The sequence below is a fragment of the Coregonus lavaretus genome (genome assembly GCF_964263955.1).
Source record: "Coregonus lavaretus genome assembly, chromosome: 10".
Classification (NCBI taxonomy): Eukaryota; Metazoa; Chordata; class Actinopteri; order Salmoniformes; family Salmonidae; genus Coregonus; species Coregonus lavaretus.
In genome coordinates this window covers 35,934,547-35,959,451 of record NC_139997.1, presented here as the reverse complement: position 1 = coordinate 35,959,451, position 24,905 = coordinate 35,934,547, and the positions used below count along the sequence as shown (strand labels likewise).

The following is a 24,905-nucleotide window of genomic DNA, read 5'->3' as shown; positions in this document are numbered from 1 at the left end:
CTCTCCACTGCATTTTGCGCACATATTCACTGCAGCGCGTGCACTGCTGCCAACTAGCTAGGGTTTGGTCACTCAAATGAATTTAACAGGCGCATCCGGCGTCTCCAATCTGAACACACACACACACACACACACACACACACATGTCCTGGTACATAAGTCATATTAACGAGACCCCTTCCTGTCTATCGTCTATGCCCAGCCGTCATCAGGACAAAATCTTCCCTTTCCTTCCCTCCCCACCCCAATCCCCCCGAGATTGACCCGTTTCACTGGAGCCCCGCAGTGCAAACAGCAAGGAGCACAGCATAGACGCTATTTATTTATACCCTCCCCCGGTAGAGAGTGGGGGCAGTGCAATGGAGCAGCTTCCAAACTGGATCCCTGTCACCTGTTCACCTTGCTCACGAGTAGCGTCGACACACGCACGCCCTCACACACACACGTTTTCAAAAATGGTCAGTTGTGGTCTTGGCATATTGGGCCTATAGATGCAATATTTGTAAAACAGAGATAGGCTACTTTGTAAATGGACACTATTCCATTCCAGCCTACTTTCAGAATGTTGTGGGCTATTACTAGTTTGAAACTCGCTGACATATCAAGCAGAAAAGGTCCTCTTCATAATCGGAGCATTGTCATAACCACCCCATAGTATAATAATAATGATTATTATGATGAACGAGTGTGACTTTAAGACCAAGTTTAGCGCTTCTCGGCTGCTATGTAACCCGAGCCGCGGGTAGCGACAGCTGGGGCAGCGGGATAAGAGAGACGACGAGCCATTCGGAAATAACCTCTCGCTTTCTCTTTCTTTCAATTTGTACTTCACTCAAATCTGGAACTGTGCGTAAAGAGCAATGAACTTTGCGATGGCAACGCAATCCTTTTGGACGTGTTTGATTGCAACTGTAGGCCTACTCTGGGGTGTGACAGTACCAGGTAAGTGCGTATATTGATTGTTTTTTTTCATGGTCAGGATCACGGCTCTTGGCAATGGCACCTCTCGGTGTGTAGACTATTAATCTCTGTCTCCATGCCAAATGTGTGTGCGCCTGTTGTTTTGGTGTTTCTTTGAATCATTACGACACAATGGGGTTGTTATTATTGTTCCTGGGAAGCAGATGTCATGTTCTTGTTTGTATAGGCGCTGTGAAAACTTTCACGAACATTGTTACAACTTTTGATGTTAGGGTTGACATGCCTAAATGCCAAACATGTAAATTGAAAAGGGTTCATTGGGTGATTTTAGCAAAGCAATCGGTCACTGACTATTTAAGGTCATTTTGCATTTTAAGTGTTATGGGTCCTTTGAAATGTTATGTGTTGTATTCCCTATGGGTTTTACTCCACCCATCTCTCATCATATAATGCCATTGCACTCTGCTGTGTGCTCTCGCTCTCGCTCTCTCTCTCGCTCCCTGCCTGGTGCAGTGAGTTGTAATGAGGAGTCTAAGCTGATCGGGGACCTGTTCAGAGGCTACAACAAGAACATCCGTCCAGCAGCGCACCCCACTGACAAGGTGGCGGTGCAGGTCAAGCTGATTCTCACCAACCTCATCTCCCTGGTGAGAGACAGTTCACACCTGATGCAGCATAACACCATACAACACATATTACACACACACATTACACACCTGCTGCAACCCAACAACATTTCATACGCATTACCATCTAAACAGTCCTATGCTTCAACCATGCTGGGTGCACTACAGTACTATCACATATCAAACTGCCCAGCATAATCCCATAGAGCTGCCACAGTTACCAACTACCCTTTCACAATGTCACTGCACCTCCACATTTATTCCTGTAAGGTTATGTAGGCTACCCAAATAAAAATAGACAAATGTTTGCATCAGACCATCATGTATATATCCTCTGTTACAGAACGAAAAGGAAGAGACTCTCACGACTAATGTCTGGATTGAGATTGTGAGTGTTTCTCTCATTGTGGACCTATTTTTTTATATACTGTATCTTCTCAATTAATTTCTCATGTGGTTCCTGCGTACTTCTTTGACTAGATTATTTCAGTTTTTTTATTTTCTCCTACTTTGACCTGATTTCTTTCTATCTGTCTGTCTTTTATTTCCATCTGATCCTCCCACTCTCTCTCCTCTGCCGACACCCTCCGCTCCCTCCCGCAGCAATGGAACGATATTCGCCTGGCCTGGAACACCTCTGAGTATTTTGGCATCGAGGTTATCCGTGTGCCTTATAACACAGTGTGGCTCCCTGACATTGTCCTTGAGAACAAGTGAGCCAGTAGAGGAGGGCTTTCATCTTCTTTTCCTTTGACTTTGTTCCTCATTCTGATTTCCCCCCATCTGTGGCTCTGTTTTGTTTTGACCAATAAACTCTTGAACGCGTTTCATCGCACTCTCTACCCTTTCCTTCCACCTCCTCTCTTCCCCCTCCTCTGTCCCCCCTCCTCTCTTCCCCCTCCTCTGCAGCATTGATGGCAAGTTTGATGTGGCCTACTATGCCAATGTGTTAATCTACTCCAGTGGCTATATGTACTGGCTGCCTCCAGCTATCTACCGCAGCACATGTGCCATAGAGATCACCTACTTCCCCTTTGACTACCAGAACTGCACTTTAGTCTTTAGGTCCCAGACATACAGTGCAAATGAGTTGGAAATCATACTGGCTGTTGACGCGGAGACTGAACAGCCCATTGAGTGGGTGGACATTGATCCTGAGGCCTTCACTGGTATACACACACTAATGTTGCAATGTTTTGTTTATATGGATTTGAATAAATTATATTTCAAAACCCCTTTGATAGTTTTATACTACTACTCAGGTCCTGCATGTGTGACACAAATGCTGTATATGAAACTTTGTAGTTCCTCAAAATCAATCTGTAGGCCTACACCTATCTGCAAACAACTGACACAACCCGTCAACAGGTCCAATCCTAATGAAATGGCTTCTACTCATCCCAGTGTCTTTGTTTCCACCCTGTTAGAGAACGGTGAGTGGGCCATAAAGCACCGGCCAGCCAGGAAGCTGATCAACTCACGCTACACTCCTGATGACCTGGAGTACCAGGAAATCTCCTTCAACCTGGTCATCCAGAGGAAACCTCTGTTCTACATCATCAACATCATTCTGCCCTGCTCACTTATCTCCTCCCTGGTCGTCCTGGCCTACTTCCTACCTGCACAGGGTCAGTGGCAACGCTGCTGCTGATTGGTCAGTGGTGTAAGGGTTTAACTTAGGGTTAATGAAACAGGAAGATGATGCAGTATGCCATCAACAACTGAAGTTAGCAGTTGTCTGCTATTGTTACTTGTGTTGCTTTGTATATTGACTATTATTTCAAATAATTTCTATTTAAGAAATGCTCTAACATAGATTTAATGGTTTTGAGTTTCAAATTAGAGAATGCACTGTATGTTGTTGGACTTTAGTTGGACTCAGTTTGCCTGTGCAAGACAATGTCAATAGGTTACTGCATCCCAACTAAAGCACTTGGAAGCATTTGGAAGCACTTGAGCACTCTCATGTTATGTCTGGAATTGCTAGAGTACAATATATTATGTCTGTTGTCATCTATGAGGATGATGATGGGAAAAGCACTGCACTCCCCTCTGTACCCCTCTGACTCTCCATTGTCCCCTTCACAGCTGGGGGACAGAAGTTAACTGTGTCCATCTCTGTCCTGCTGGCTCAGACTGTCTTCCTCTTTCTTATTGCTCAGAAGGTCCCTGAGACATCTCTCAATGTCCCTCTCATTGGCAAGTGAGTAAGAATTTTCTCCAGTCTCTTTCTTACTGCCTTCCTCCATATACAGTATATCTGTAACTCCATAAGAGCCCAACCCCCTCTCCATCCACATCTGTCTGTTCTTCTCTTCCCAGGTACCTGATCTTTGTCATGTCTGTGACAACGCTTATCGCCACCAACCAAATCGTGGTGCTCAACATCTCCCTCCGCAGTCCCAATACTCACACCATGTCCCCCACTATCAAACACGTATGTATACAGTAACTGTATAATAACACGGGAGAAATGCAAAATCAAAACTGAAATCAAGGCTCCTGTAACACTAGCCCAAACAAACATAGAATGGACAAAGTAAATGTCATCTGTATTAAGAAACAATACAATACGATATGATAAAATGCTACTTTATCAGAACGAATATTCAACTTTTTTCTTGCCTAACTAATACCTATTCCACCTTTCCTCTCCTCTGTTCAGGTCTTCCTGGAGCTTGTCCCTCGATTCCTGGGCATGGACCCTCTGGTGGATGATGGAGAGGCAGAGGCGGAGGTGAATGGAGTGAGGGAGCGACGGCGTAGCTCGTTCGGCCTGATGCAGAGAGCGGAGGAGTATGTGCTAAAACAACCACGCAGCGAGATGATGTTTGACAAACAGAGAGAGAGGCATGGCCTCACACGATCATTTGGTAAGATTAAGGAAAGAGATACCGCTAGGGAGCAAAGGGTAGCGCATGGGGCAATTCACAGTTTATCAACATTTGACAGTCTCCTTTCTGATTAACAACCTTTCAGATGTAGTAGTAAATAGTAGTTACACTCCCATCTGTATTTATTTGGACAGTGAAGCTAAAACTTTTAATTTGGCTCTATACTCCAGCATTTTGGATTTGAGATCAAATGTTTTATTTGAGGCGACAGTACAGAATGTCACCTTTTATTTTAGGGTATTTTTGTACATACTGTATCTGTTTTACCATTTAGAAATGAAAGCACTTTATGTATCTAGTCACCCCATTTGAAGGTGTCATAAGTATTTGGACAAATTCACTTATAGTGTATTAAGTTTAGTATTTGGTCCCATATTCCTAGCACGCAATGACTACATCAAGCATGTGACTCTACAAACTTGTTGGATGCATTTACAGTTTATTTTGTTTGGGATTATGTTGAATCGTGAATAATGATGAGTGAGAAAGTTACAGAGGCATAAATATCATACCCCCACCAAAAATGCTAACCTCCTCTGTTATTGGTAATGGTGAGAGGTTAGCATGTTTTGGGGGTATGATCTTTGTGCCTCTGAACATTTTTCACATTTATCATTATTCACAAATCATTCATGATTATCTGTAATCATGGTAGCATCCACATAATTCTAAAAGTGTTTAGAAACATATTATATTCTTATTTACAATAAAAGTGACTCCAAAATGACATAATACATTATTTACCATGCATTTCAATTGGGCACAAGATAATCCGAAACACAAACTGAACAAACTGCAAATGCCTCCAACAAGTTTGTAGAGTCACAAGCTTGATGTAGTCATTGTATGCTAGGAATATGAGACCAAATACTAACGTTTTTACTACTTTAATACAAATGAATTTGTCCAAATATGACACATCAAATGGGGGGGGGGCTAGATACATAAAGTGCTTTCATTTCTAAACGGTTAAACAGATATGTATGAAAATACCCTCAAATAAAAGGTGACATTCTGTACTGCTGGAGTATAGAACTAAATTAAAAGTTTGAGCCTCAATATCCAAATAAATACAGAGGGGAATGTATGTGCATTATCCAGCAAGCCACTTTTCTGAATAGATGTCTGGCTTAATTTGAATTGGTTTTAAAAAGCATTTAGGTTGTATTTGATATTGTAAATAAGTATCAAAATCAATGGGAAAAGGAGATGGGATCAAGATTAGCACTGTGGTCCATCATCAGTGTACCTTTAGGTAACTGTATGTGTCTCTGCTACCATCTAGTTGATGGGATTGATGTGTCTCTGTTACCCTCTAGTCATGGTATTGATGTATCTCTGCTACCCTCTAGTGGATGGTATTGATGTATCTCTGCTACCCTCTAGTGGATGGTATTGATGTGTCTGCTTCCCTAGTGGATGGTATTGATGTGTCTCTGCTTCCCTAGTGGATGGTATTGATGTGTCTCTGCTACCCTCTAGTGGATGGTATTGATGTGTCTCTGCTTTCCTAGTGGATGGTATTGATGTGTCTCTGCTGCCCTCTAGTGGATGGTATTGATGTGTCTCTGCTTCCCTAGTGGATGGTATTGATGTCTCTGCTTCCCTAGTGAATGGTATTGATGTGTCTCTGCTACCCTCTAGTGGATGGTATTGATGTGTCTCTGCTACCCTCTAGTGGATGGTATTGATGTGTCTCTGCTACCGTCTAGTGGATGGTATTGATGTGTCTCTGCTACCCTCTAGTGGATGGTATTGATGTGTCTCTGCTACCCTCTAGTGGATGGTATTGATGCGTCTCTGCTACCCTCTAGTGGATGGTATTGATGTGAGCACCACAGCCAGCCTGTACAAGAGCCTCGCCCAAGCTGCTCCAGAGATCAAGGAATGTGTGGACGCTTGTAACTTTATCACTGAGAGCACAAAGCAAGCAAATGACATTGGATCAGTAAGTATTGCTTTTACTCTGGGGATGTAGGTGTATACCTGTCCATCAGGGTTTGGGTCAATTTAATCTAAATTCAACCAGTTCAAGGCCGTATTCACAAAGAGTGCTGATCCGGATTTATTCGTGATAAAATAAAGGATTAAAAGGCCTTCTCTGAGACACTTTGTGAATACTGGCCTATGATGAGCTGAGAGTTGAGAAATCTTGATAGAACATTGTGGGTTATTATCTCCCCACTTCTACCCCCTTCTGACTCACCGTTAACTGTCCCATAGGAAATGGAGAGCTGGGTATTGATCGGGAAGATGATTGACAAGGTTTGTTTCTGGGTGGCCATGGCCCTCTTCTCCATCGGAACGGTCGCCATCTTCCTCACGGGACATTTCAACTCCGTCCCAGATTTTCCATTCCCTGGGGAAAACAAACGATACCTCCCCAGTTAGGGGGGCAAGGCAAGGCCCTCCCCCTCTCTTAATCTGGTCACAGGTTACAGGACACATCATCATCGTCTTCATATCATTGAGAGCTAAGATGTCTTGCTCATTTATTCACTTACTTATTACTCTTACTTATCTTATTTATTAGTCTTTTTAGCAGTAGATGACTGAAAATGGTATCGTCTTGATATCACGTCATCCTTTTTGATAAATATTTCATCCTGTGTTTTGTGTTAAAGCTTAACCATTTCTTGTTATGTGTGATATACATGTGTGAATTGGATTTTTCATAATACCAAAAGCCTCGAACAGTTTGTGGCGAAGCAGTTGTGAAATTAATTCAACAAGTCTGCTGTGGGCTTTTGTGGGCTTTGTTATGTTAGAACAAAATGAAGAAGCTAGATCTCTGTTTTAGCCTTCAACCTTATTCATACCTTAGTCTTTACACACTACCTTAGGAGGACGCTGCAGATCACCTATACCCTGCAGAATTCTTGTCTTTCTTGTATCTCACTGTATGGTGATGTACACTGAGTATACAAAACATTAAGAACACGTGCTCCTTCCATGACATAGACTGACCAGGTGAATCCAGGTGAAAGCTATGATCCCTTATTGATGTCACTTGTTAAATCCACTTCAATCAGTGTAGATGAAGGGGAGGAGACAGGTTAAATAAGTATTTTTAAGCATTCAGACAATTGAGACACGGATTGTGTATGTGTGCCATTCAGAGGGTGAATGGGCAAGACAAAAATTGGAAGTGCCTTTGAACAGAGTACGGTAGTAGGTGCCAGGCGCATTGGTTTGTGTCAAGAACTGCAACGCTGCTGGGTTTTTCACACTCAACGGTTTCCCTTGTGTATCAAGAATGGTCCACCACCCAAAGGACATCCAGACAGCTTGACACAACTGTGGGAAGCATTGGAGTCAACATGGGCCAGCATTCCTGTGGAACGCTTTCGACACCTTGTAGAGTCCATGCCCTGACGAATTGAGGCTGTTCTGAGTGCAAAAGGGGGGGTGTTCAACTCAATATTAGGAAAGTGCTCCTAATGTTTGGTATACTCAGTGTATATGTATTTTACTAGACGCTCTTATTTAGGGTTAAGTGCCTTGCTTAAGGGCACATCGACAGATTTTTCACCTAGTCGGCTCGGGGATTAGAACCAGCGACCTTTCGATTACTGGCACAACGCTCTTACCCACTAAGCTACCTGCCACCCTATGTGACACAGGTGTTTACTGATGGATATAATGCAATGTAAGAAGACCATATACTGTAAGAATATTTGATTTAACTAGTTACTTTAATTTACACATGCTACATTTACATGGTTAAGTGAATTGTTCTGTTTAATTTCTAAGAATGACACAATAACACAGAGACTTATTTCAAAGTTAGAAACTGAGGCCTTTCCTTCCTTTCTGTCCAATGTGTGCCTCATTTATAAAATGAATGTAAATATACAATTACTTTTTCGTATACAATTACAATCCTACACAATTAAAGCCCCTATGTTGCTGTTGTTAGCATACACAAATAAAACCTATGCAATCATCATGAACAACAATGCATACAACAATTTATGTTTGTTTTACGTTATGGGCATTGAATATGTTGAGTTTTAGCATTAAGAGGATGTGTTGGATGGTATATAGAGTCAGTAAAAACTTTTGAGATTCAAACCATTGCTTGAAAGTACTGTGTTGTACTTGTTTTAGACAAAAAAATACTGTATCACGAGTGTTGTTAGTATTTAATGTTGTTATTAATACTGTGAGAATTAAATCAAATACATTTTTTATCAAAAGACTGTTGCGATCATTGTAGAGAGGGTGCACATACAATATGTGGCTATTAAATCTTGAAATGGCAGTTTGAGATAGTTTTTAAATATCAGACAATGATGAAGACGAAGGTAGCTCCAGACCACCTCCAAAACACTGCTTGCCTGATTCCAAGTCTTGACTATAATCATATATCCAGCCGTTTGGGAATCCAAGCACAATCTCTGTTCCTTTTCCCAGCGATTAAATGGAGCAGTAGCACGGCATCCTACCATGCAACACAACAGTTTGAAGGTAGTTTTAATATTAAAGGCAAAGTAAACATTTCTTCAACCCCTGACAGCACCAACAACTCACATGCAAGGAAGGCTGTATTGATTAATTTTGTCTACTACTGTCAAGTATTGTAATGTTTACATTTTATGTTTCACTATAGAGTATTCTTAAAACCTTTGTGAATGAAGATTAAGGTGTTCATAAGGCATATTAATGGGATGCAGTTTCTGATCAGGGGGTGTAGGGTGTAAGGTGAAAGTACACATAAGTGTTAGCCTATAGGGGTATTTGTATATGTATTTATTATGGATCCCCATTAGCTGCTGCCAAGTTCTACATGTTTGAGACATTTCACACCACTATAATTATGCAACTTTTGAGTGATATAAGAATAGATTACACACCTTCAAGTTCATGTTTTGATGTTTCTTTGGGCAATAAATCAAGTGTTTAAAAACAAAAGCTTTTTCATCTTTACATTGTTTAAATATACATTTGTTTATGTATTTACAATATTAAAACAATGTAAGTTAATCTGAGATGAATATCCCTTTAGGTTGAACACATTTTATTTACTACTGCCACTGAGTGTACAGAGTGTGCTCTGTCCATCTGACTGTGAATGACTGGCCATCTAAAAATGTAAATGTAAGCACTATTGCTGGACAATGACTGCTGACTCACCCAAATCTGCAGTCTCCCCCCAAAGATCCTCTTTGTCCTCTATTGGGAGAAAATGTCAGACGTAACCTCTAAACTTCAACCCTACAGACTATGCCTCAGTACTGTGGAGTGAAAGCACTTGGAAAACTCTAAATAACTTCTGTGCTTCCGTCCATGGCAATGTCACAACCCTCCTGCATGCATAAGGGGACCATGACTCTTTTCACACACATCTACTTTTCATTTGAAAGCATGAGAGTGAGATTGAGCTGATAATGACCCATACACACAACTATTTTAATCACTGACCCAATTCTCCTGCCGTACTACACAGTCCAATTCAGTTATCTCTGAGTGAAAACAAAGATATTACTCCCCCAAAATGTGATACCATTACACTCATTCTACTCCAGCCATTATCACGAGCCCGTCCTCCCCAATTAAGGTGCCACACACCTCCTGTGATTATAGGCTATTGTTATGATTTTATGTTGAAAGTAGTTAAAATGTTAAAGGCCCAGTTCAGGCAAAAATGCGGTTTTTGGTCCTCTGTAGCTCAGCTGGTAGAGCACGGCGCTTGTAACGCCAAGGTAGTGGGTTCGATCCCCGGGACCACCCAAACACAAAAATGTATGCACGCATGACTGTAAGTCGCTTTGGATAAAAGCGTCTGCTAAACAGCATATTATTATTATTATTATTTTATATATATTTCCACACTATGAGGTTGGAATAATACTGTGAAATTGTAAAACATTATGATAATGCACTTTTAGTGTAGGAGCTGTTTGAAAAGACCGCCTGAAATTTCAGCCTGTTTTGGTGGGATGGAGTTTTGCCCTGCCTGGTTAATATACCAATAAGAGAGTTCCAAACCTCTCTGCCAATACCAGCTAGTTTTCAGTTTTCCCCTCCCCACTCAGACCGCTCCCAGATAGTCCTAGCAAAATTATTGCTTGATAAATTGCTATTTGCTAAGACGTTATTTGAGTTTCTTTTGACCATTTAAATTTAAACAATCACAATAAGGTACTTAATTGTTACCAAGAAATAATTTGATATTGAGATAAGAATGGCTGCATTGGAGCTTTAATAGAAGAAGTGCAATGCAGGCTAATGTTGTGTGCTGTCAACCACCGAAAACCTGGCTGCAACTGGATTGCTGCTACCTACTATGCCAGCCACAATGCAACATTTTCTTTGATCATGGATAGGTAATGTGAAAGGAAAATGTATACATTGTTGGTACAGTGATGCAATGTTTATCTGGACAACTAATCGCGCGCTATTGTATCATATTGAAACTCCTTCATAGCTAATTCTGCTACAGTCCCGGCTAGTCCGGGTGAATGTTGCATGAACGTTGCATGAACACACAATGCAGCCGGAAGGAACATTTACTCGCGCATCGTTTAGAGTGAGTACGGTATCGGGCGTATCTCCCTCCTCTCTTTTACTTTAAAAAACTACTGTTAAGTGTACTAGGACGGAGGAACTAGGATGAAAAACTTTAAAAGTTAATTGATCTTTTGATTCAACAATACGGAATTATTCGGAATTTGACCATCATCTTTCAGATGTTTTCTGTGTGACGCTTTAGTAAGTAGCCTACGCCTCTGCCAAAATAACCCCCTCTTATCTATTTAAAGGGAACTATCGTGATTTAAAATTGTTTAAAACAGCGCGTAAATAGGCCTACTAATAAGGGCCTATGCGACAGTTCAACTGGACCCTTAATTATTGTCTCACATTGTCAAATCTGCTCCTACGCTCGCATGCCAAGATTTTACTTTTTTCCCTGGAGTGTTTTGGAACTCTGTAACTGCACTGGTGAAACTGGGATGGGTGGAGGCTATGACAAAAACTTTCCATAGGCTTTAAAGGTGATATAAAGAATTATGGCTTAAGCGGGGAAATCTATAGGCTAGTAGCCTAGGCAATAGGCCTCTATCATTTTGTCATTTGAATGACTGACTAGCTAGAATATAGAACCTTTTTGGTGGTCCTCTGTAGCTCAGCTGGTAGAGCACGGCGCTTGTAACGCCAAGGTAGTGGGTTCGATCCCCGGGACCACCCATACACAAAAATGTATGCACGCATGACTGTAAGTCGCTTTGGATAAAAGCGTCTGCTAAATGGCATATTATATTATTATTATTATATTATAATGTTGATTATGGTGTTTTTTTAATTTTTTTATTTCACCTTTATTTAAGCAGGTAAGCCAGTTGAGAACAAGTTCTCATTTACAACTGCGACCTGGCCAAGATAAAGCAAAGCAGTGTGATAAAAACAACAACACCGAGTTACATATGGGGTAAAACAAAACATAGTCAAAAATACAAAAATATATATATATATACAGTGTGTGCAAATGTAGCAAGTTATGGAGGTAAGGCAATAAATAGGCCATAGTGCAAAATAATTACAATTAGTATTAACACTGGAATGATAGATGTGCAAGAGATGATGTGCAAATAGAGATACTGGGGTGCAAATTAGCAAAATAAATAACAATATGGGGATGAGGTAGTTGGGTGGGCTAATTTCAGATGGGCTGTGTACAGGAGCAGTGATCGGTAAGGTGCTCTGACAACTGATGCTTAAAGTTAGTGAGGGAGATAAGAGTCTCCAGCTTCAGAAATGTATTTGGTGTAATAAATTAAGCAAATATCTGGCTGATTTTAGATTTTGATTCCATGGGAGTACTGGTTGTTTTACAATAATTATGGAGCCACCAGTAATTTGTAAGTCGCTCTGGATAAGAGCATCTGCTAAATGATGTAAATGTAAATGTATGGTGGAAAAAGTACTAAATTGTCATACTTGAGTCAAAGTAAATCACAGTACCTTAATAGAAAATGACTCAAGTAAAAGTGAAAGTCACCCAGTAAAATACTACTTGAGTAAAATTCTAAAAGTAGTCCTATCTGGTTTTAAATGTACTTAAGTACAGTGTAAAAAAAAGTACTAAATTGTCATACTTCAGTAAAAGTAGAAAGTAAAAGTAAATGCTATAGATCAAACTTCTTATATTAAGCAAACCAGACGGCAACATTTTCTTGTTTTAATTTATTTATGATCAGAGGCACACTCCAACACTCAGACATAATTTACAAACACAGTATTTGTGTTTAGTGAGTCTGCCAGATCAGAGGCAGTAGGGATGACAACACGTTATATTGATAGGTGGGTGAATTGGACCATTTTGCTGTCCTGCCTGAGCATTCGAATTGTAACTAGTACTTTTGGGTGTCAGAGAAAATGTATGGGAGTAGAAAGTACATATTTACTTTAGAAATGATACTCTGAATAGTAAGATACTTGTAGGAGATGGTGGTGCAAATTTTGCCAATGCTTTCTCTCTCTCTCTCGTTCTCTCTCGCTCTCTCTCCCTCACAATCTCTCTCTCTCTGGATTGTGTTCCACCTGGAACCTGGTTGCCCTAGAAACAAATCTACTCAGCCAATCGGATCCCTCTACCCACACGCATTTGCACACACCCTTCTTCTCTCTCATTGTGTCCCAGGCTTCTTATGTATCACACTGTCGATGGAAAAAAACAGGTAAACACCACCAACACATGATTGCGGTGAATGCTCTCTGTCTTTCCTGTTTAATGCTGTTATCTCGTAATTTGTTCCTCTTCAACTTCTCAAAACCCACCCATATGTCATTGTGCACACATGGTATTGAGCTGTTGACACTGCTTCCTCTACGCCTGCTTGCTGCTGTGGTGTGATCGGTGTGATCTGTCTGGTTTACTGCGGTGTCTGAGGCACTTGAGAGGTCCCAGGATTATATTTAGACACACTTGAAGCCCCAGTCTCTCCTAGTTCATAGATCAATTCTCCCACTATGTATTACTTAGCTGTGTTAAGTATCCTTTACGGCACTGTACTTCCTACATAACGTGTCTGAAAAATTGTTCTCTGCCGTATTGGCACAGGCCTGAAATTAGTTTAAATGACTCTGTAATAGCATTGTATAGTCCCACTATTGGCCTGTATTTTCTATGTTAAACGGTCCAGCTAGATTTGAGAGTTTCTCAGTTATTATGTCCTCGCACATAGAGAAAACATGAGTTAATTATGAACTATGGTGTGTGCATGATTCATATTTAGTGCTCCTTTTCTGTGTGATGAAAGGGGTAGAGCACCATGGCCAGTCCAGCACCAGCATGCTGCAAAACCCCTTCCGGTCCAGAGGGGGGAGCGGCAGAGACCCAAAAGACAAAGCGCTTCATCACGGACGACTATGAGCTAAGCAAGGAAGAGCTAGATGGTCTCATGAAGGAAGGAGGTGAGGAAACACAGACACAAGTTGTTGATATAGCCTATACATTTTTTATTCCCTCCATCCAAATACCTTTACATCACATCAGACTGATGAGAAACTCCAGTTGGGGTGTTTTATTAATCTGTGATGATGGATTGCCTGCATCATGTGACCCCCCTACAGAAGAAGAGCGTCCCTTCCTGGTGGTCCATCATCTGCTGGATGTGAAAGAGGCAGGTGTGCCGGTATTACTGCCCGGGACCCCGGTCATCTGCAGAGTGGACAGCACTGAGAGATACACCACACGCTCCAAGGTGTTTGTGTGCATTCCTTTGTGTCTGTGTACAGTTGAAGTCGGAAGTTTACATACACCTTAGCCAAATACATTTAAACTCAGTTTTTCACAATTCCTGACATTTAATCCTAGTACAAATTCCCTGTGTTAGGTCAGTTAGGATCACCACTTTATTTTAAGAATGTGAAATGTCAGAATAATAGTAGAGAGAATGATTTATTTCAGCTTTTATTTATTTCATCACATTCCCAGTGGGTCAGAAGTTTACATACACTCAATTAGTATTTGGTAGCATTCCCTTTAAATTGTTTAACTTGGGTCAAACGTTTCTGGTAGCCTTCTACAAGCTTCCCACAATAAGTTGGGTGAATTTTGGCCCATTCCTCCTGACAGAGCTGGTGTAACTGAGTCAGGTTTGTAGGCTCCTTGCTCGCACACGCTTTTTCAGTTCCTCCCACACATTTTCTATAGGATTGAGGTCAGGGCTTTGTGATGGCCACTCCAATACCTTGACTTTGTTGTCCTTAAGCCATTTTGCCACAATTTTGGAAGTATGCTTGCAGTCATTGTCCATTTGGAAGACCCTTTTGCGACCAAGCTTTAACTTCCTGATTGATGTCTTGAGATGTTGCTTCAATATATCCACATAATTTTCCTTCCTCATGATGCCATCTATTTTGTGAAGTGCACCAGTCCCTCCTGCAGCAAAGCACCCCCACAGCATGATGCTGCCACCCCCGTGCTTCACTTCACGGTTGGGATGGTGTTCTTTGGCTTGCAAGCATCCCCCTTTTTCCTCCAAACATAACAATGGTCATTATGGACAAACAGTTATATTTTTGTTTCATCAGACCAGAGGACATTTCTCCAAAAAGTACGATCTTTGTCCCCATGTGCAGTTGCAAACCATAGTCTGGCTTTTTTATGGCGGTTTTGGAGCAGTGGCTTCTTCCTTGCTGAGCGGCCTTTCAGGTTATGTCGATATAGGACTTGTTTTACTGTGGAAATAGATACTTTTATACCTGTTTCCTCCAGCATCTTCACAAGGTCCTTTGCTGTTGTTCTGGGATTGATTTGCACTTTTCGCACCAAAGTACGTTCATCTCTAGGAGACAGAACACGTCTCCTTCCTGAGAGGTATGACGGCTGCGTGGTCCCATGGTGTTTACACTTGCATACTATTGTTTGTACAGATGAACGTGGTACCTTCAGGCGTTTGGAAATTGCTCCCAAGGATGAACCAGACTTGTGGAGGTCTACACATTTTTTTCTGAAGTCTTGGCTGATTTCTGTTGATTTTCCCATGATGTCAAGCAAAGAGGCAGTGAGTTTGAAGGTAGGCCTTGAAATACATCCACAGGTACACCTCCAATTGACTCAAATGATGTCAATTAGCCTATCAGAAGCTTCTAAACCATTTTCTGGAATTTTCCAAGCTGTTTAAAGGCACAGTCAACTTAGTGTATGTAAACTTCTGACCCACTGGAATTGTGATACTGTCACGGTTTCGGCCGAGGCTGCCTCTCTCCCTTGTTCGGGCAGGCTTCGGCGTTCGTCGTCTCCGGAATTCTAGCTGCCACCGATTGATGTTTCATGTTCGTTTGCTTTTGTCTGTTTGTTTCTACACCTGTTTCTGTTTTGTAGTAATTAGTGTCCTATAAGTTTCTCGTTGTGTTTGTCTTGTGTTGTGTGTGATTGTTACCGTCAGTTTGTGTATTTGCTCGGTTGAGCGTTATTTTCTCCACTGTTTGCTGGAGCGTTCGTTGCACTTGTGTGTGCACTTATTCATTTTGACGCACCTGTTTGTGCGCATTGTCTTTTCGCCTTCGTGCGTATTTTGCTGTCAGGCTTATTTTGTCCTGTTGCCTGTGTTTAGGCAGTAATACAGCTTTTTGGAATTCAGTCTGCTTCCTGCGTTTGATTCCTACACAACACCTACAACACGACCTGACAGATACAGTGAATTATACGTGAAATAATCTGTCTGTAAACAATTTTTGGAAAAATTACTTGTGTCATGCACAAAGTAGATGTCCTAACCAACTTGCCAAAACTATAGTTTGTTAACAAGAAATTTGTGGAGTGGTTGAAAAACAAGTTTGAATGACTCCAACCTAAGTGTATGTAAACTTCCGACTTCAACTGTACATATGCATAGTGTTTATTTGTGTGTCTGTATATAATATGCATTCCTGCGTGTGTGTGTGTGTGTGTGTGTGTGAACTGTAGATGTGTATATAGGTGTATGACATGTATTCTCTGCCAGGTCCGTGTGTGCTCTCTGTACACTGTGAAGCTGAGCCATGGAAAGTTCACTTGGACGGTCAAGAGGAAATACAAGCACTTCCAGGAGCTGCATCGTGACCTCTACAAGCACAAGATGATGGCCCACTTCCTTCCTCTGGGAAGGTCAGACTCAGAGCACCAATCAAAGCTCAGACATGCAAAGCAAACCATTATCTGTGTGGAGAATCATTTGTTTAGAGGGGATGCAATTCAAATCAGAGTGAAGGCCTGTTGTGATTTCTGTACGAGTTTAAGAAAGAAAATGTTTAGAATATTCAAACATCTCTTTTTAGATTTGCAGCCCAGAGAGCGCAGCTGAGGGCTATGACAGAGGAGATGCCAAGTCTACACGGGACTGAGAGGATGAGACAAACCTCCAGCAAACCGGTATCACTCTTACATTCATGGACCCACACATACTGTATACACAAAGACAGACTCTGATAAACACCATGGTACACATGCAGACAGAGACCCACACATAACTCAGTCTCACATAAAGGCTCATCCCACTGGGCACACCATGTCATTTCAACATGGAAATGTGGGTAATATTTGGTTGAGATGTTGATCAATGAGATTTTCACCTTTATGCACCCACTCAAAAAGACAGACTGAAGTTTGTTGAATTCCCAATGTGTTATAACTTTGCTTTCAACCATTGAAAAGCACAACAAAGTTCAAATGGGAGTACAATGTCAGATATTTTGTATTTGTACAACAACTTAATGTGTTATCACTGTGCTTCATATAATAGCACAACCAAATGACCTGGACTGCAGTTGAGATTACATAAAAAGTACATACAGATGTAGGATCTTAATTTGAGCCAGTTTGCTACAGCATGAAAATAATCTTGCAGCAACAGGAAATGTGAATTATTATGTGTATTATAATTAACTTAATTTTTTGTAGGAGTTCATCCATTTTTCATTAGGGCAAATCAAGTCTGTAATTTTAAAGTGGAAATTACTAACTTTATAAGCTCTTTTAACCTTGAATATAATACAAGTTTGAAAAATTATCAGCAGCAAGAGTGATCAAATTAAAATCCTACATCTGTAGTGCAAGTGATCAATGCTGTTTGAGATTCTGCACAGATTATTATAGCAATATTGTGAAGATCTCCACAGACCTGCAACTTTTGCATGATATCTTGAACATGCACAATGCACACCTTTTATGATTGCCTAAGAAGACATTTATAGTTACAGTAACCTCAGAATGTGGCCATGGGTGTGTTACTCATTTTAAGGTTGAATAAAAACTGTTACATTAGCTTGTATCTTTTGTGCCACTGACTTAGTCTGGCTTTAATTCCAGTTTGTCTACAAATTAATAATTGATATTTTGGATTCACGTCTCCATCTCAACCAAAAATCTAAGTTAAAGAATAGGACTAAATCAAATCAAACTTTAATTAAAGTGCATTTAAAGTTTGATTTGATTTAGTCTTATTCTTTAACATAGATTTTTGGTTGAGCTGGAGACATGAATCCAACATATTAATTAACAACTTGAAGATTACATTTGAAATCAACCAAAGCTTGAAACCCTAGGCCTATAATGTATTGTCTATTTTTAGTTGAATTGAAACAATAGTTGTTGATGACTTCGCAAATGCTATATAGGCCTAAATATTGATGATATATGATTTATAAAGTATGGTTACATTTCATTTGCTCTGTTAAACTGACCCTTTGGAATGACGTCAATAGTAACAGGGAATCTATTTAGTTATTAAGAGATCGCTCATAGGGCTGTTACGGTGACCGTATTACCGCCACACCGGTGGTCACAAGTCATGTTGGCAGTCAAATTCCATGTAACCGTTTAGTCACCGTAATTAGGCTTCTCCAAGCTCTAATGCTGCTGATGGTCATTAGTAGCCTACCAAACTTGCTAACTGCCTGATACTCAGCACTCTATTGTCCCTCTAATCACTCTGACATCAATGCAAATGTATTCGAAAAACAAATCAAACACTTAATGAGAGCCCATGAGCTCATGTTGTGCAACATTTCTATAGGCTATGCAATTGCATGAGAAAACAGAGTGATGGCCTCTATTAAAAAGAGGAGGATCCCATCAGCTTTCTATAGGCTAGGCCTACTATATTTATTTCTCAACCTTCCTAATATTGAGCACATTGCTTCTCTATAAAACAGGAGTATAGCCTACCTGGCTGGCATGACAATTATCCACGGGAAAAGCGTCCTCCATTCGCTATTTAAGTGTATAGATGACATGTATTTTTTTCCCGCTGCCCCTGTTTCGAGAAAGGTGCATGATAATGGTCCATTCTAAATCAAAACAAATTTCACACATATTATTTAGTATATGTAAAGACAAGATTAAATCAAGAATAGTGTGATGGGTGACAATATTAGCCTATCACTTGTGAATAATATATTATCACTTGTGAATGATGAACAGCTTAAGGCAAACAGCGCATGCTTTTTTTTGCGACTTTTTCAAATCATAGTTGCACACCTCATGTAGCCTAGCCCATAGGCCTATATGTTTTGATAAGGTTTGTATCACAACTAAAGTGGCCAAATAACATCTTAAAATGAAGCACATTAATCCGCTTTACAACGGGTGTAGAGCCTAACTGGCATACATACGCAGCGCGTGAGTTTCAAGTTTGGGGAAGATCATTTTCACCATAAAAATGCACCTTTTATAATAAAAGCATTACATGCATAATCGCATTTGTGGTCACTTTTGAGAATGGTGTTCTCCTGCTAATGGAACATTCGCGCTTATAGCCTACTGCCGTGTGCGCATTGCTGCGCTTCTAATGTGACAGCCTAATAGTTTATCAACATTTTAAGCTAAAAGTTCTCATCTGTTGTGTCAGGCTCATTGCTTTAAACAGGTATTTTGATGCTAGTGGTTGTATTAATTTGGGATCTATCGCATCCCACAACTGTCCCGGACTATGTTTGGAATATTTATTTCTCGCACAGAATAGAATAGGTCAACTTTTGTACTATGGGGGATAGTAGATTGACATAGGCTAGTGCTTTTGCTGTTCGTTAGGCCTACTCATCTTGTTGGCTAACTTAAAGTAAATGTGGATATCTTCAATATGTGCCTCGGAATTGGATAAGGACGAGCACAGTTGCGTCCCCGATGTGTCTGTCTTCACTTGTAGCCTGTGAGAAAGACCCGATCACGTGAGTGAGAGGTGCTTCGGCACGCAGCGGGGAGAAGGGAATTGTAATTATTATATTCAGCCCAAGGGCACAATGGCCATTGGGAGGGATTATGGCCACACAAAGGGGATGCAGCCGGGAAATTCAAGGCATTATCAAGTGCTTTTCAAATTGTGAATGAGAGACTGATGAAGTGTGTACAGCCTGCGCAAAAAACAAAGCAGAGCTCATGCCTTTCATGCAACTTTTTTCAAATCATCATTAGAGTCGCATCATGCAGCCTTAGAATGTATTAAAAATCAAAACATATATCACAACATATTTATCACAACTAAAGTTACATAAATAACTCTAAATTAAGCATATAGGAGAACCTGTGTCTTTGTTAACCGCTCAACACAGAATAGCCGCATGTGCGCACTCCCTCAAATCGTTTAGAGAAAAATATACTTAATATTTTATTCAGCTATGTTCAATTGCATTCTTCATACTATAAAATAATATAAAATATTGCCATGGATTTCTAAGCAAATCTTGTCTGCTAAATGAACTAGTGTAGCCCACAGCCAAATGGCATATCCAGATCAGGGCCTAACATATGGACAACGCAGAGGATGCCATTCTGTTCTTCTGAAATAGACTACATTTTCTTCATATCATGTTTCTTTGGACCTGTCTAAAATAAATATTGGATTTATTGTGAAGGTGTAGGCTATATTACATGATTTATTAGACTATTTAAAATGTAGATGTTCCAAAGGTCTGCATCAGTGGCTTGTAGGCTATGCGTGGAAGCCAGGAGATGCTAAATGTGTTTACCTTAATTAACGGTCAATAGACCGGCAGTTATTTGCTTGACAATCACCAGCTGACAAAATTTCATGACCGCCACAGCCCTAATCTCTCAATAATTATCACGATAACAAATGTCATAGCTAAGCAGGGCTGGGTTTGGTTAAACCCTGGAATGGAGACCAAATGGATAGCTGTAGGTAGATCAATTATCCAGTAGGAGGTGCTGCCCAACCTATAGTTTTTTTTTCTTCTGATAGTGGATATAACATTGAAGATCTGATGTTTTTTCAAAGGTTTTTCTATGTTGAAAATTGGTTACCATGATGACATAATCCTGTGGTTGAAATTTCACACTAAAAACAACAGTTTACATTTATTACTTTTTATGTATTGTCCACGTAGATTCCACGTCACAATACGTTTACAAATTATGTTGAAACAACAATGATTTACCAGTTTGTGGCCAGTGGGATGCCCTTACATCTACTCTGTTCTAGATAATACCCTCCACACAAAAACAACATGAGGGCTCAATCTTGTGTGACATTTTATCACTATCAGGGGTTCTTCTATCTGACCATTTGATTTGTTGACATTTGATCATGTAGGCCAGAGGTGTCAAACTCATTTTGCCCTGATGGCTGCATTCGGTCTTCACCGAGGTCCGGAGGGTTATATTTCCTCGCCGTCAAAATTTGAACGAATTGGTCCTCTATCCATCGCTTTTGGAATTTTCGATGCTCCCTGACTGTCTAGCATTCTTTTCGATGACTGTTAGCAAGCTGGACAGAGTGAGAAGACTGTAAATGCAGGTCCATTATCATTTCTACACAGTTTCGTTTTGGTTTTAGTCATTTCAATGTCTCTCTCTGTATTTTTTATTTTAATTTTTTCCTTTATTTAACTAGGCAAGTCAGTTAAGAACAAATTCTTATTTACAATGACGGCCTACCCGGACGACGCTGGGCCAATTGTGCGCCGCCCTATGGGACTCCCAATCATGGTCGGTTGTGATACAGCCTGAAATCGAACCAGAGGGTCTGTAGTGACGCCTCAAGCACTGAGATGCAATGCCTTAGACCACTGCGCCACTCGGGTACAGTACCAGTCAAAAGTTTGGACACACCTACTCATTCAAGGGTTTTTCTTTATTTTTACTATTTTCTACATTGTAGAATAATAGGGAAGACATCAGAACTATGAAACAACACATATGGAATCATGTAGTAACCAAAAAAGGTTAAACAAATCAAAATATATTTTATATTTGAGATACTTCAAATACATTTACATTTACATTTTAGTCATTTAGCAGACGCTCTTATCCAGAGCGACTTACAGTTAGTGATTACATTTTTTTATACTGGCCCCCCGTGGGAATCGAACCCACAACCCTGGCGTTGCAAACGCCATGCTCTATCAACTGAGCTATATCCCTGCCGGCCATTCCCTCCCCTACCCTGGACGACGCTGGGCCAATTGTGCGCCGCCCATGAGTCTCCCGGTCGCGGCCGGCTGCGACAGAGCCTGGATTCGAACCAGGATCTCTAGTGGCACAGTTAGCACTGCGATGCAGTGCCTTAGACCACTGCGCCACTCATAGCCACCCTTTGCCTTGATGACAGCTTTGCTTTCTCTCAAGCAGCTTCATGAGGTAGTCACCTGGAATGCATTTCAATTAACAGGTGTGCCTTCTTAAAAGTTATTTTGTGGAATTTATTTAGTTCTTAATGCATTTGAGCCAATCAGTTGTGTTGTGACAAGGTAGGGGTGGTATACAGAAGATAGCCCTATTTGGTAAAAGATCAAGTCCATATTATGGCAAGAACAGCTCAAATAAGCAAAGAGAAACGACAGTCCATCATTACTTTAAGACATGAAGGTCAGTCATTCCGGAAAATGTCAAGAACTATGAAAGTTTCTTCAAGTGCCATTGCAAAAACAATCAAGCGCTATGATGAAACTGGCTCTCATGAGGACCGCCACAGGAAAGGAAGACCCAGAGTTACCTCTGCTGCAGAGGATAAGTTAATTAGAGTTAACTGCACCTCAGATTGCAGCCCAAATAAATGCTTCACAGAGTTCAAATAACAGACACATCTCAACATCAACTGTTCAGAGGAGACTGCATGAATCAGGCCTTCATGGTTGAATTGCTGCAAAGAAACCACAACTAAAGGACACCAATAAGAAGAAGAGACTTGCTTGGGCCAAGAAACACAAGCAATGGACATTAGACCGGTGGAAATCTGTCCTTTGGTCTGATGAGTCCAAATTTGAGATATTTGGTTCCAACCGCCGTGTCTTTGTGAGACGCAGAGTAGGTGAACGGATGGTCTCCGCATGTGTGGTTTCCCCCGTGAAGCACGGAGGATGAGGTGTTATGGTGTGGGGGTGCTTTGCTGGTGACACTGTCTGGGATTTATTTAGAATTCAAGGCACAGTTAACCAGCATGGCTACCAAAGCATTCTGCAGCAATACGCCATCCCATCTGGTTTGGGCTTAGTGGGACTATCATTTGATTTTCAACAGGACAATGACCCAACACACCTCCAGGCTGTGTAAGGACTGTTTGACCAAGAAGGAGAGTGATGGAGTGCTGCATCATATGACCTGGCCTCCACAATCACCCGACCTCAACCCAATGGAGATGGTTTGGGATGAGTTGGACCGCAGAGTGAAGGAAAAGCAGCCAACAAGTGCTCAGCATATGTGGGAACTCCTTCAAGACTGTTGGAAAAGCATTCCAGGTGAAGCTGGTTGAGAGAATGCCAAGTGTGTGCAAAGCTGTCATCTGGAATCATGTAGTAACCAAAAAAGTGTTAAACAAATCAAAATATATTTTATATTTGAGATTCTTCAAAGTAGCATTGATGTGTTATTTCATAGTTTCGATGTCTTCACTATTATTCTACAATGTAGAAAATAGTAAAAATAAAGAAAAACCTTGAATGAGTAGGTGTGTCCAAACTTTTGACTGGTACTGTATATACTTTTTTTTCTTCTCAGAACCCCCTGTGGGCTAGTAGGCTATCAGTCCTGATTTCTGATCTCTCTGTTGTAGAAATACCTTGAGGAATATCTAAATGGCCTTCTGGAGAATTCCTTTTGTAAGAACTACCACGGCATGGTGAGTGAAGATGACACACACACACACCAATTATCATTCAGTGTCAGGATGTGCTGTCATCACTGTCTATCTTGTTCTGATTTCAGCTGGAATTCCTTGATGTCAGTGCTCTCTCCTTTGTCAGTGAGCTTGGACCCAAAGGCCTGTAAGCACTATTAATAGTCTATGAGAGTGTGTGATGGTATACGAGAAGGAGAGACTGTGAGTGCTATTCAGTATATTTTAATGTGACTAATTCTATGTCCGTGTGAGCAATGGGAGTGATGTCATTGTATTTCAGGGAGGGTTCTATCTTCAAAAGATCAGGAGGTCATCGTATCCAGGGGCTGAACTGTATTGGTCATCACCAGTTCTGCTTCCGCTGGTCAAAGCGCTGGCTGGTGGTCAAGGACTCCTTCCTGCTCTATATGAACCGGGAAAACGGGGTCGTCTGCTTCGTACTGGTCTTTGACCCGGAGTTCAAAGTACAAGTGGGCCGTGCATACACTGACACCAAGTATGGGGTCTGCATTCAGAACTTCACCAGGTAAGTCCATAGTGGTGTCCAAAATGTGATGTACCTGTAGGCAGACACACTCATAAAAGTGTACACTCAAATACAGATCACACTTGTGAAGTATACATTTGTATTCCTAATTGTTTATTTATGCGTCAATCCCTAGCTGTGTGTGTATTTGTGCAGGCAGGTAGGGGAGAGTGGGGTAAATAGATTTATTTTACTTTCAGCATCACTACGTCAAGGGAAATACAGTATGTGACCCACCACCTTGATACGGTCGTATGTAGCAACATTTGAAATTATGTTTTTTATATTGGATAAAAGTAGAGTTTCAGAGCTAGAAAATTGTATTTAATACACAGCAGTTGAGGAACAATGGGAAAGTAATTTTGCTTTGAAAGTTGATAAACTTGTAACACCACTTTTGAGAAAATGGCCCGTGAATGCTTTTGTACACCTACTGGAGAGATCTTCATTTTCTACACCCATTCAGCATCGTTAACACCTGCTTAAGCCTTAGCTCCACCCATCTCTTTAAGGATTCACGTGTGAGGCCATGTGCTAAACAGAGTGAGTAAGGTAGTGTAGTAAACACTAAAACATTAAGACTAAATGTGGTGAAAGTAGTAGCAAAAAGTATTAGTAAAAATACACTTTATCTAGTCCTTGGCCTATATCCTAATCTGACTTTGGTGCAGGTCATATTGTTCTTCACATTACCGTCTCTGGTAAACACACACTATATCAAATAAAATCTGAGTTTATTTGTCACATGCACAGGATACCAAAGGTGTCAAAGGTACAGTGAAATGATTACTTGCATAGTGGAGTCTTTTGTTTAGACCCATAATCCCAACCCATACTACCATGCACCATGCATGAATCTGCAGGTAGCTAACGCTAA

At 40.8% G+C, this 24,905-nt stretch overlaps 2 protein-coding genes across 3 annotated transcripts in view; both read left to right on the top strand.

Annotated features, from left to right (window-relative positions):
• Positions 1–860: 860 nt before the first annotated feature.
• Positions 861–6,869, top strand: chrne (cholinergic receptor, nicotinic, epsilon; the record flags this gene model as incomplete). The annotated part of the gene is made up of 11 exons (XM_084169597.1): positions 861–942; positions 1,435–1,568; positions 1,891–1,935; positions 2,151–2,260; positions 2,457–2,716; positions 2,975–3,175; positions 3,636–3,750; positions 3,870–3,984; positions 4,213–4,420; positions 6,256–6,389; positions 6,665–6,869. The coding sequence occupies 11 exons, from the start codon at positions 861–863 to the stop codon at positions 6,830–6,832; spliced, it is 1,572 nt and encodes a 523-aa protein (XP_084025723.1). The 3' UTR covers positions 6,833–6,869.
• Positions 6,870–10,955: 4,086 nt separating this feature from the next.
• The window catches only part of LOC311135616 (phospholipase D2-like), a 36,648-nt gene continuing 22,698 nt past the window's right edge, over positions 10,956–24,905 (top strand). For both annotated transcript variants that reach the window (XM_084169632.1, XM_084169631.1), the window contains exons 1-8: positions 10,956–11,155; positions 13,705–13,858; positions 14,018–14,148; positions 16,396–16,538; positions 16,709–16,802; positions 23,437–23,502; positions 23,589–23,647; positions 23,783–24,028. In XM_084169632.1, the coding sequence (XP_084025758.1) occupies positions 13,717–13,858; positions 14,018–14,148; positions 16,396–16,538; positions 16,709–16,802; positions 23,437–23,502; positions 23,589–23,647; positions 23,783–24,028 (881 nt within the window). In that variant the 5' untranslated portion in view covers positions 10,956–11,155; positions 13,705–13,716. The remainder of the gene's footprint in view (positions 11,156–13,704; positions 13,859–14,017; positions 14,149–16,395; positions 16,539–16,708; positions 16,803–23,436; positions 23,503–23,588; positions 23,648–23,782; positions 24,029–24,905) is intronic.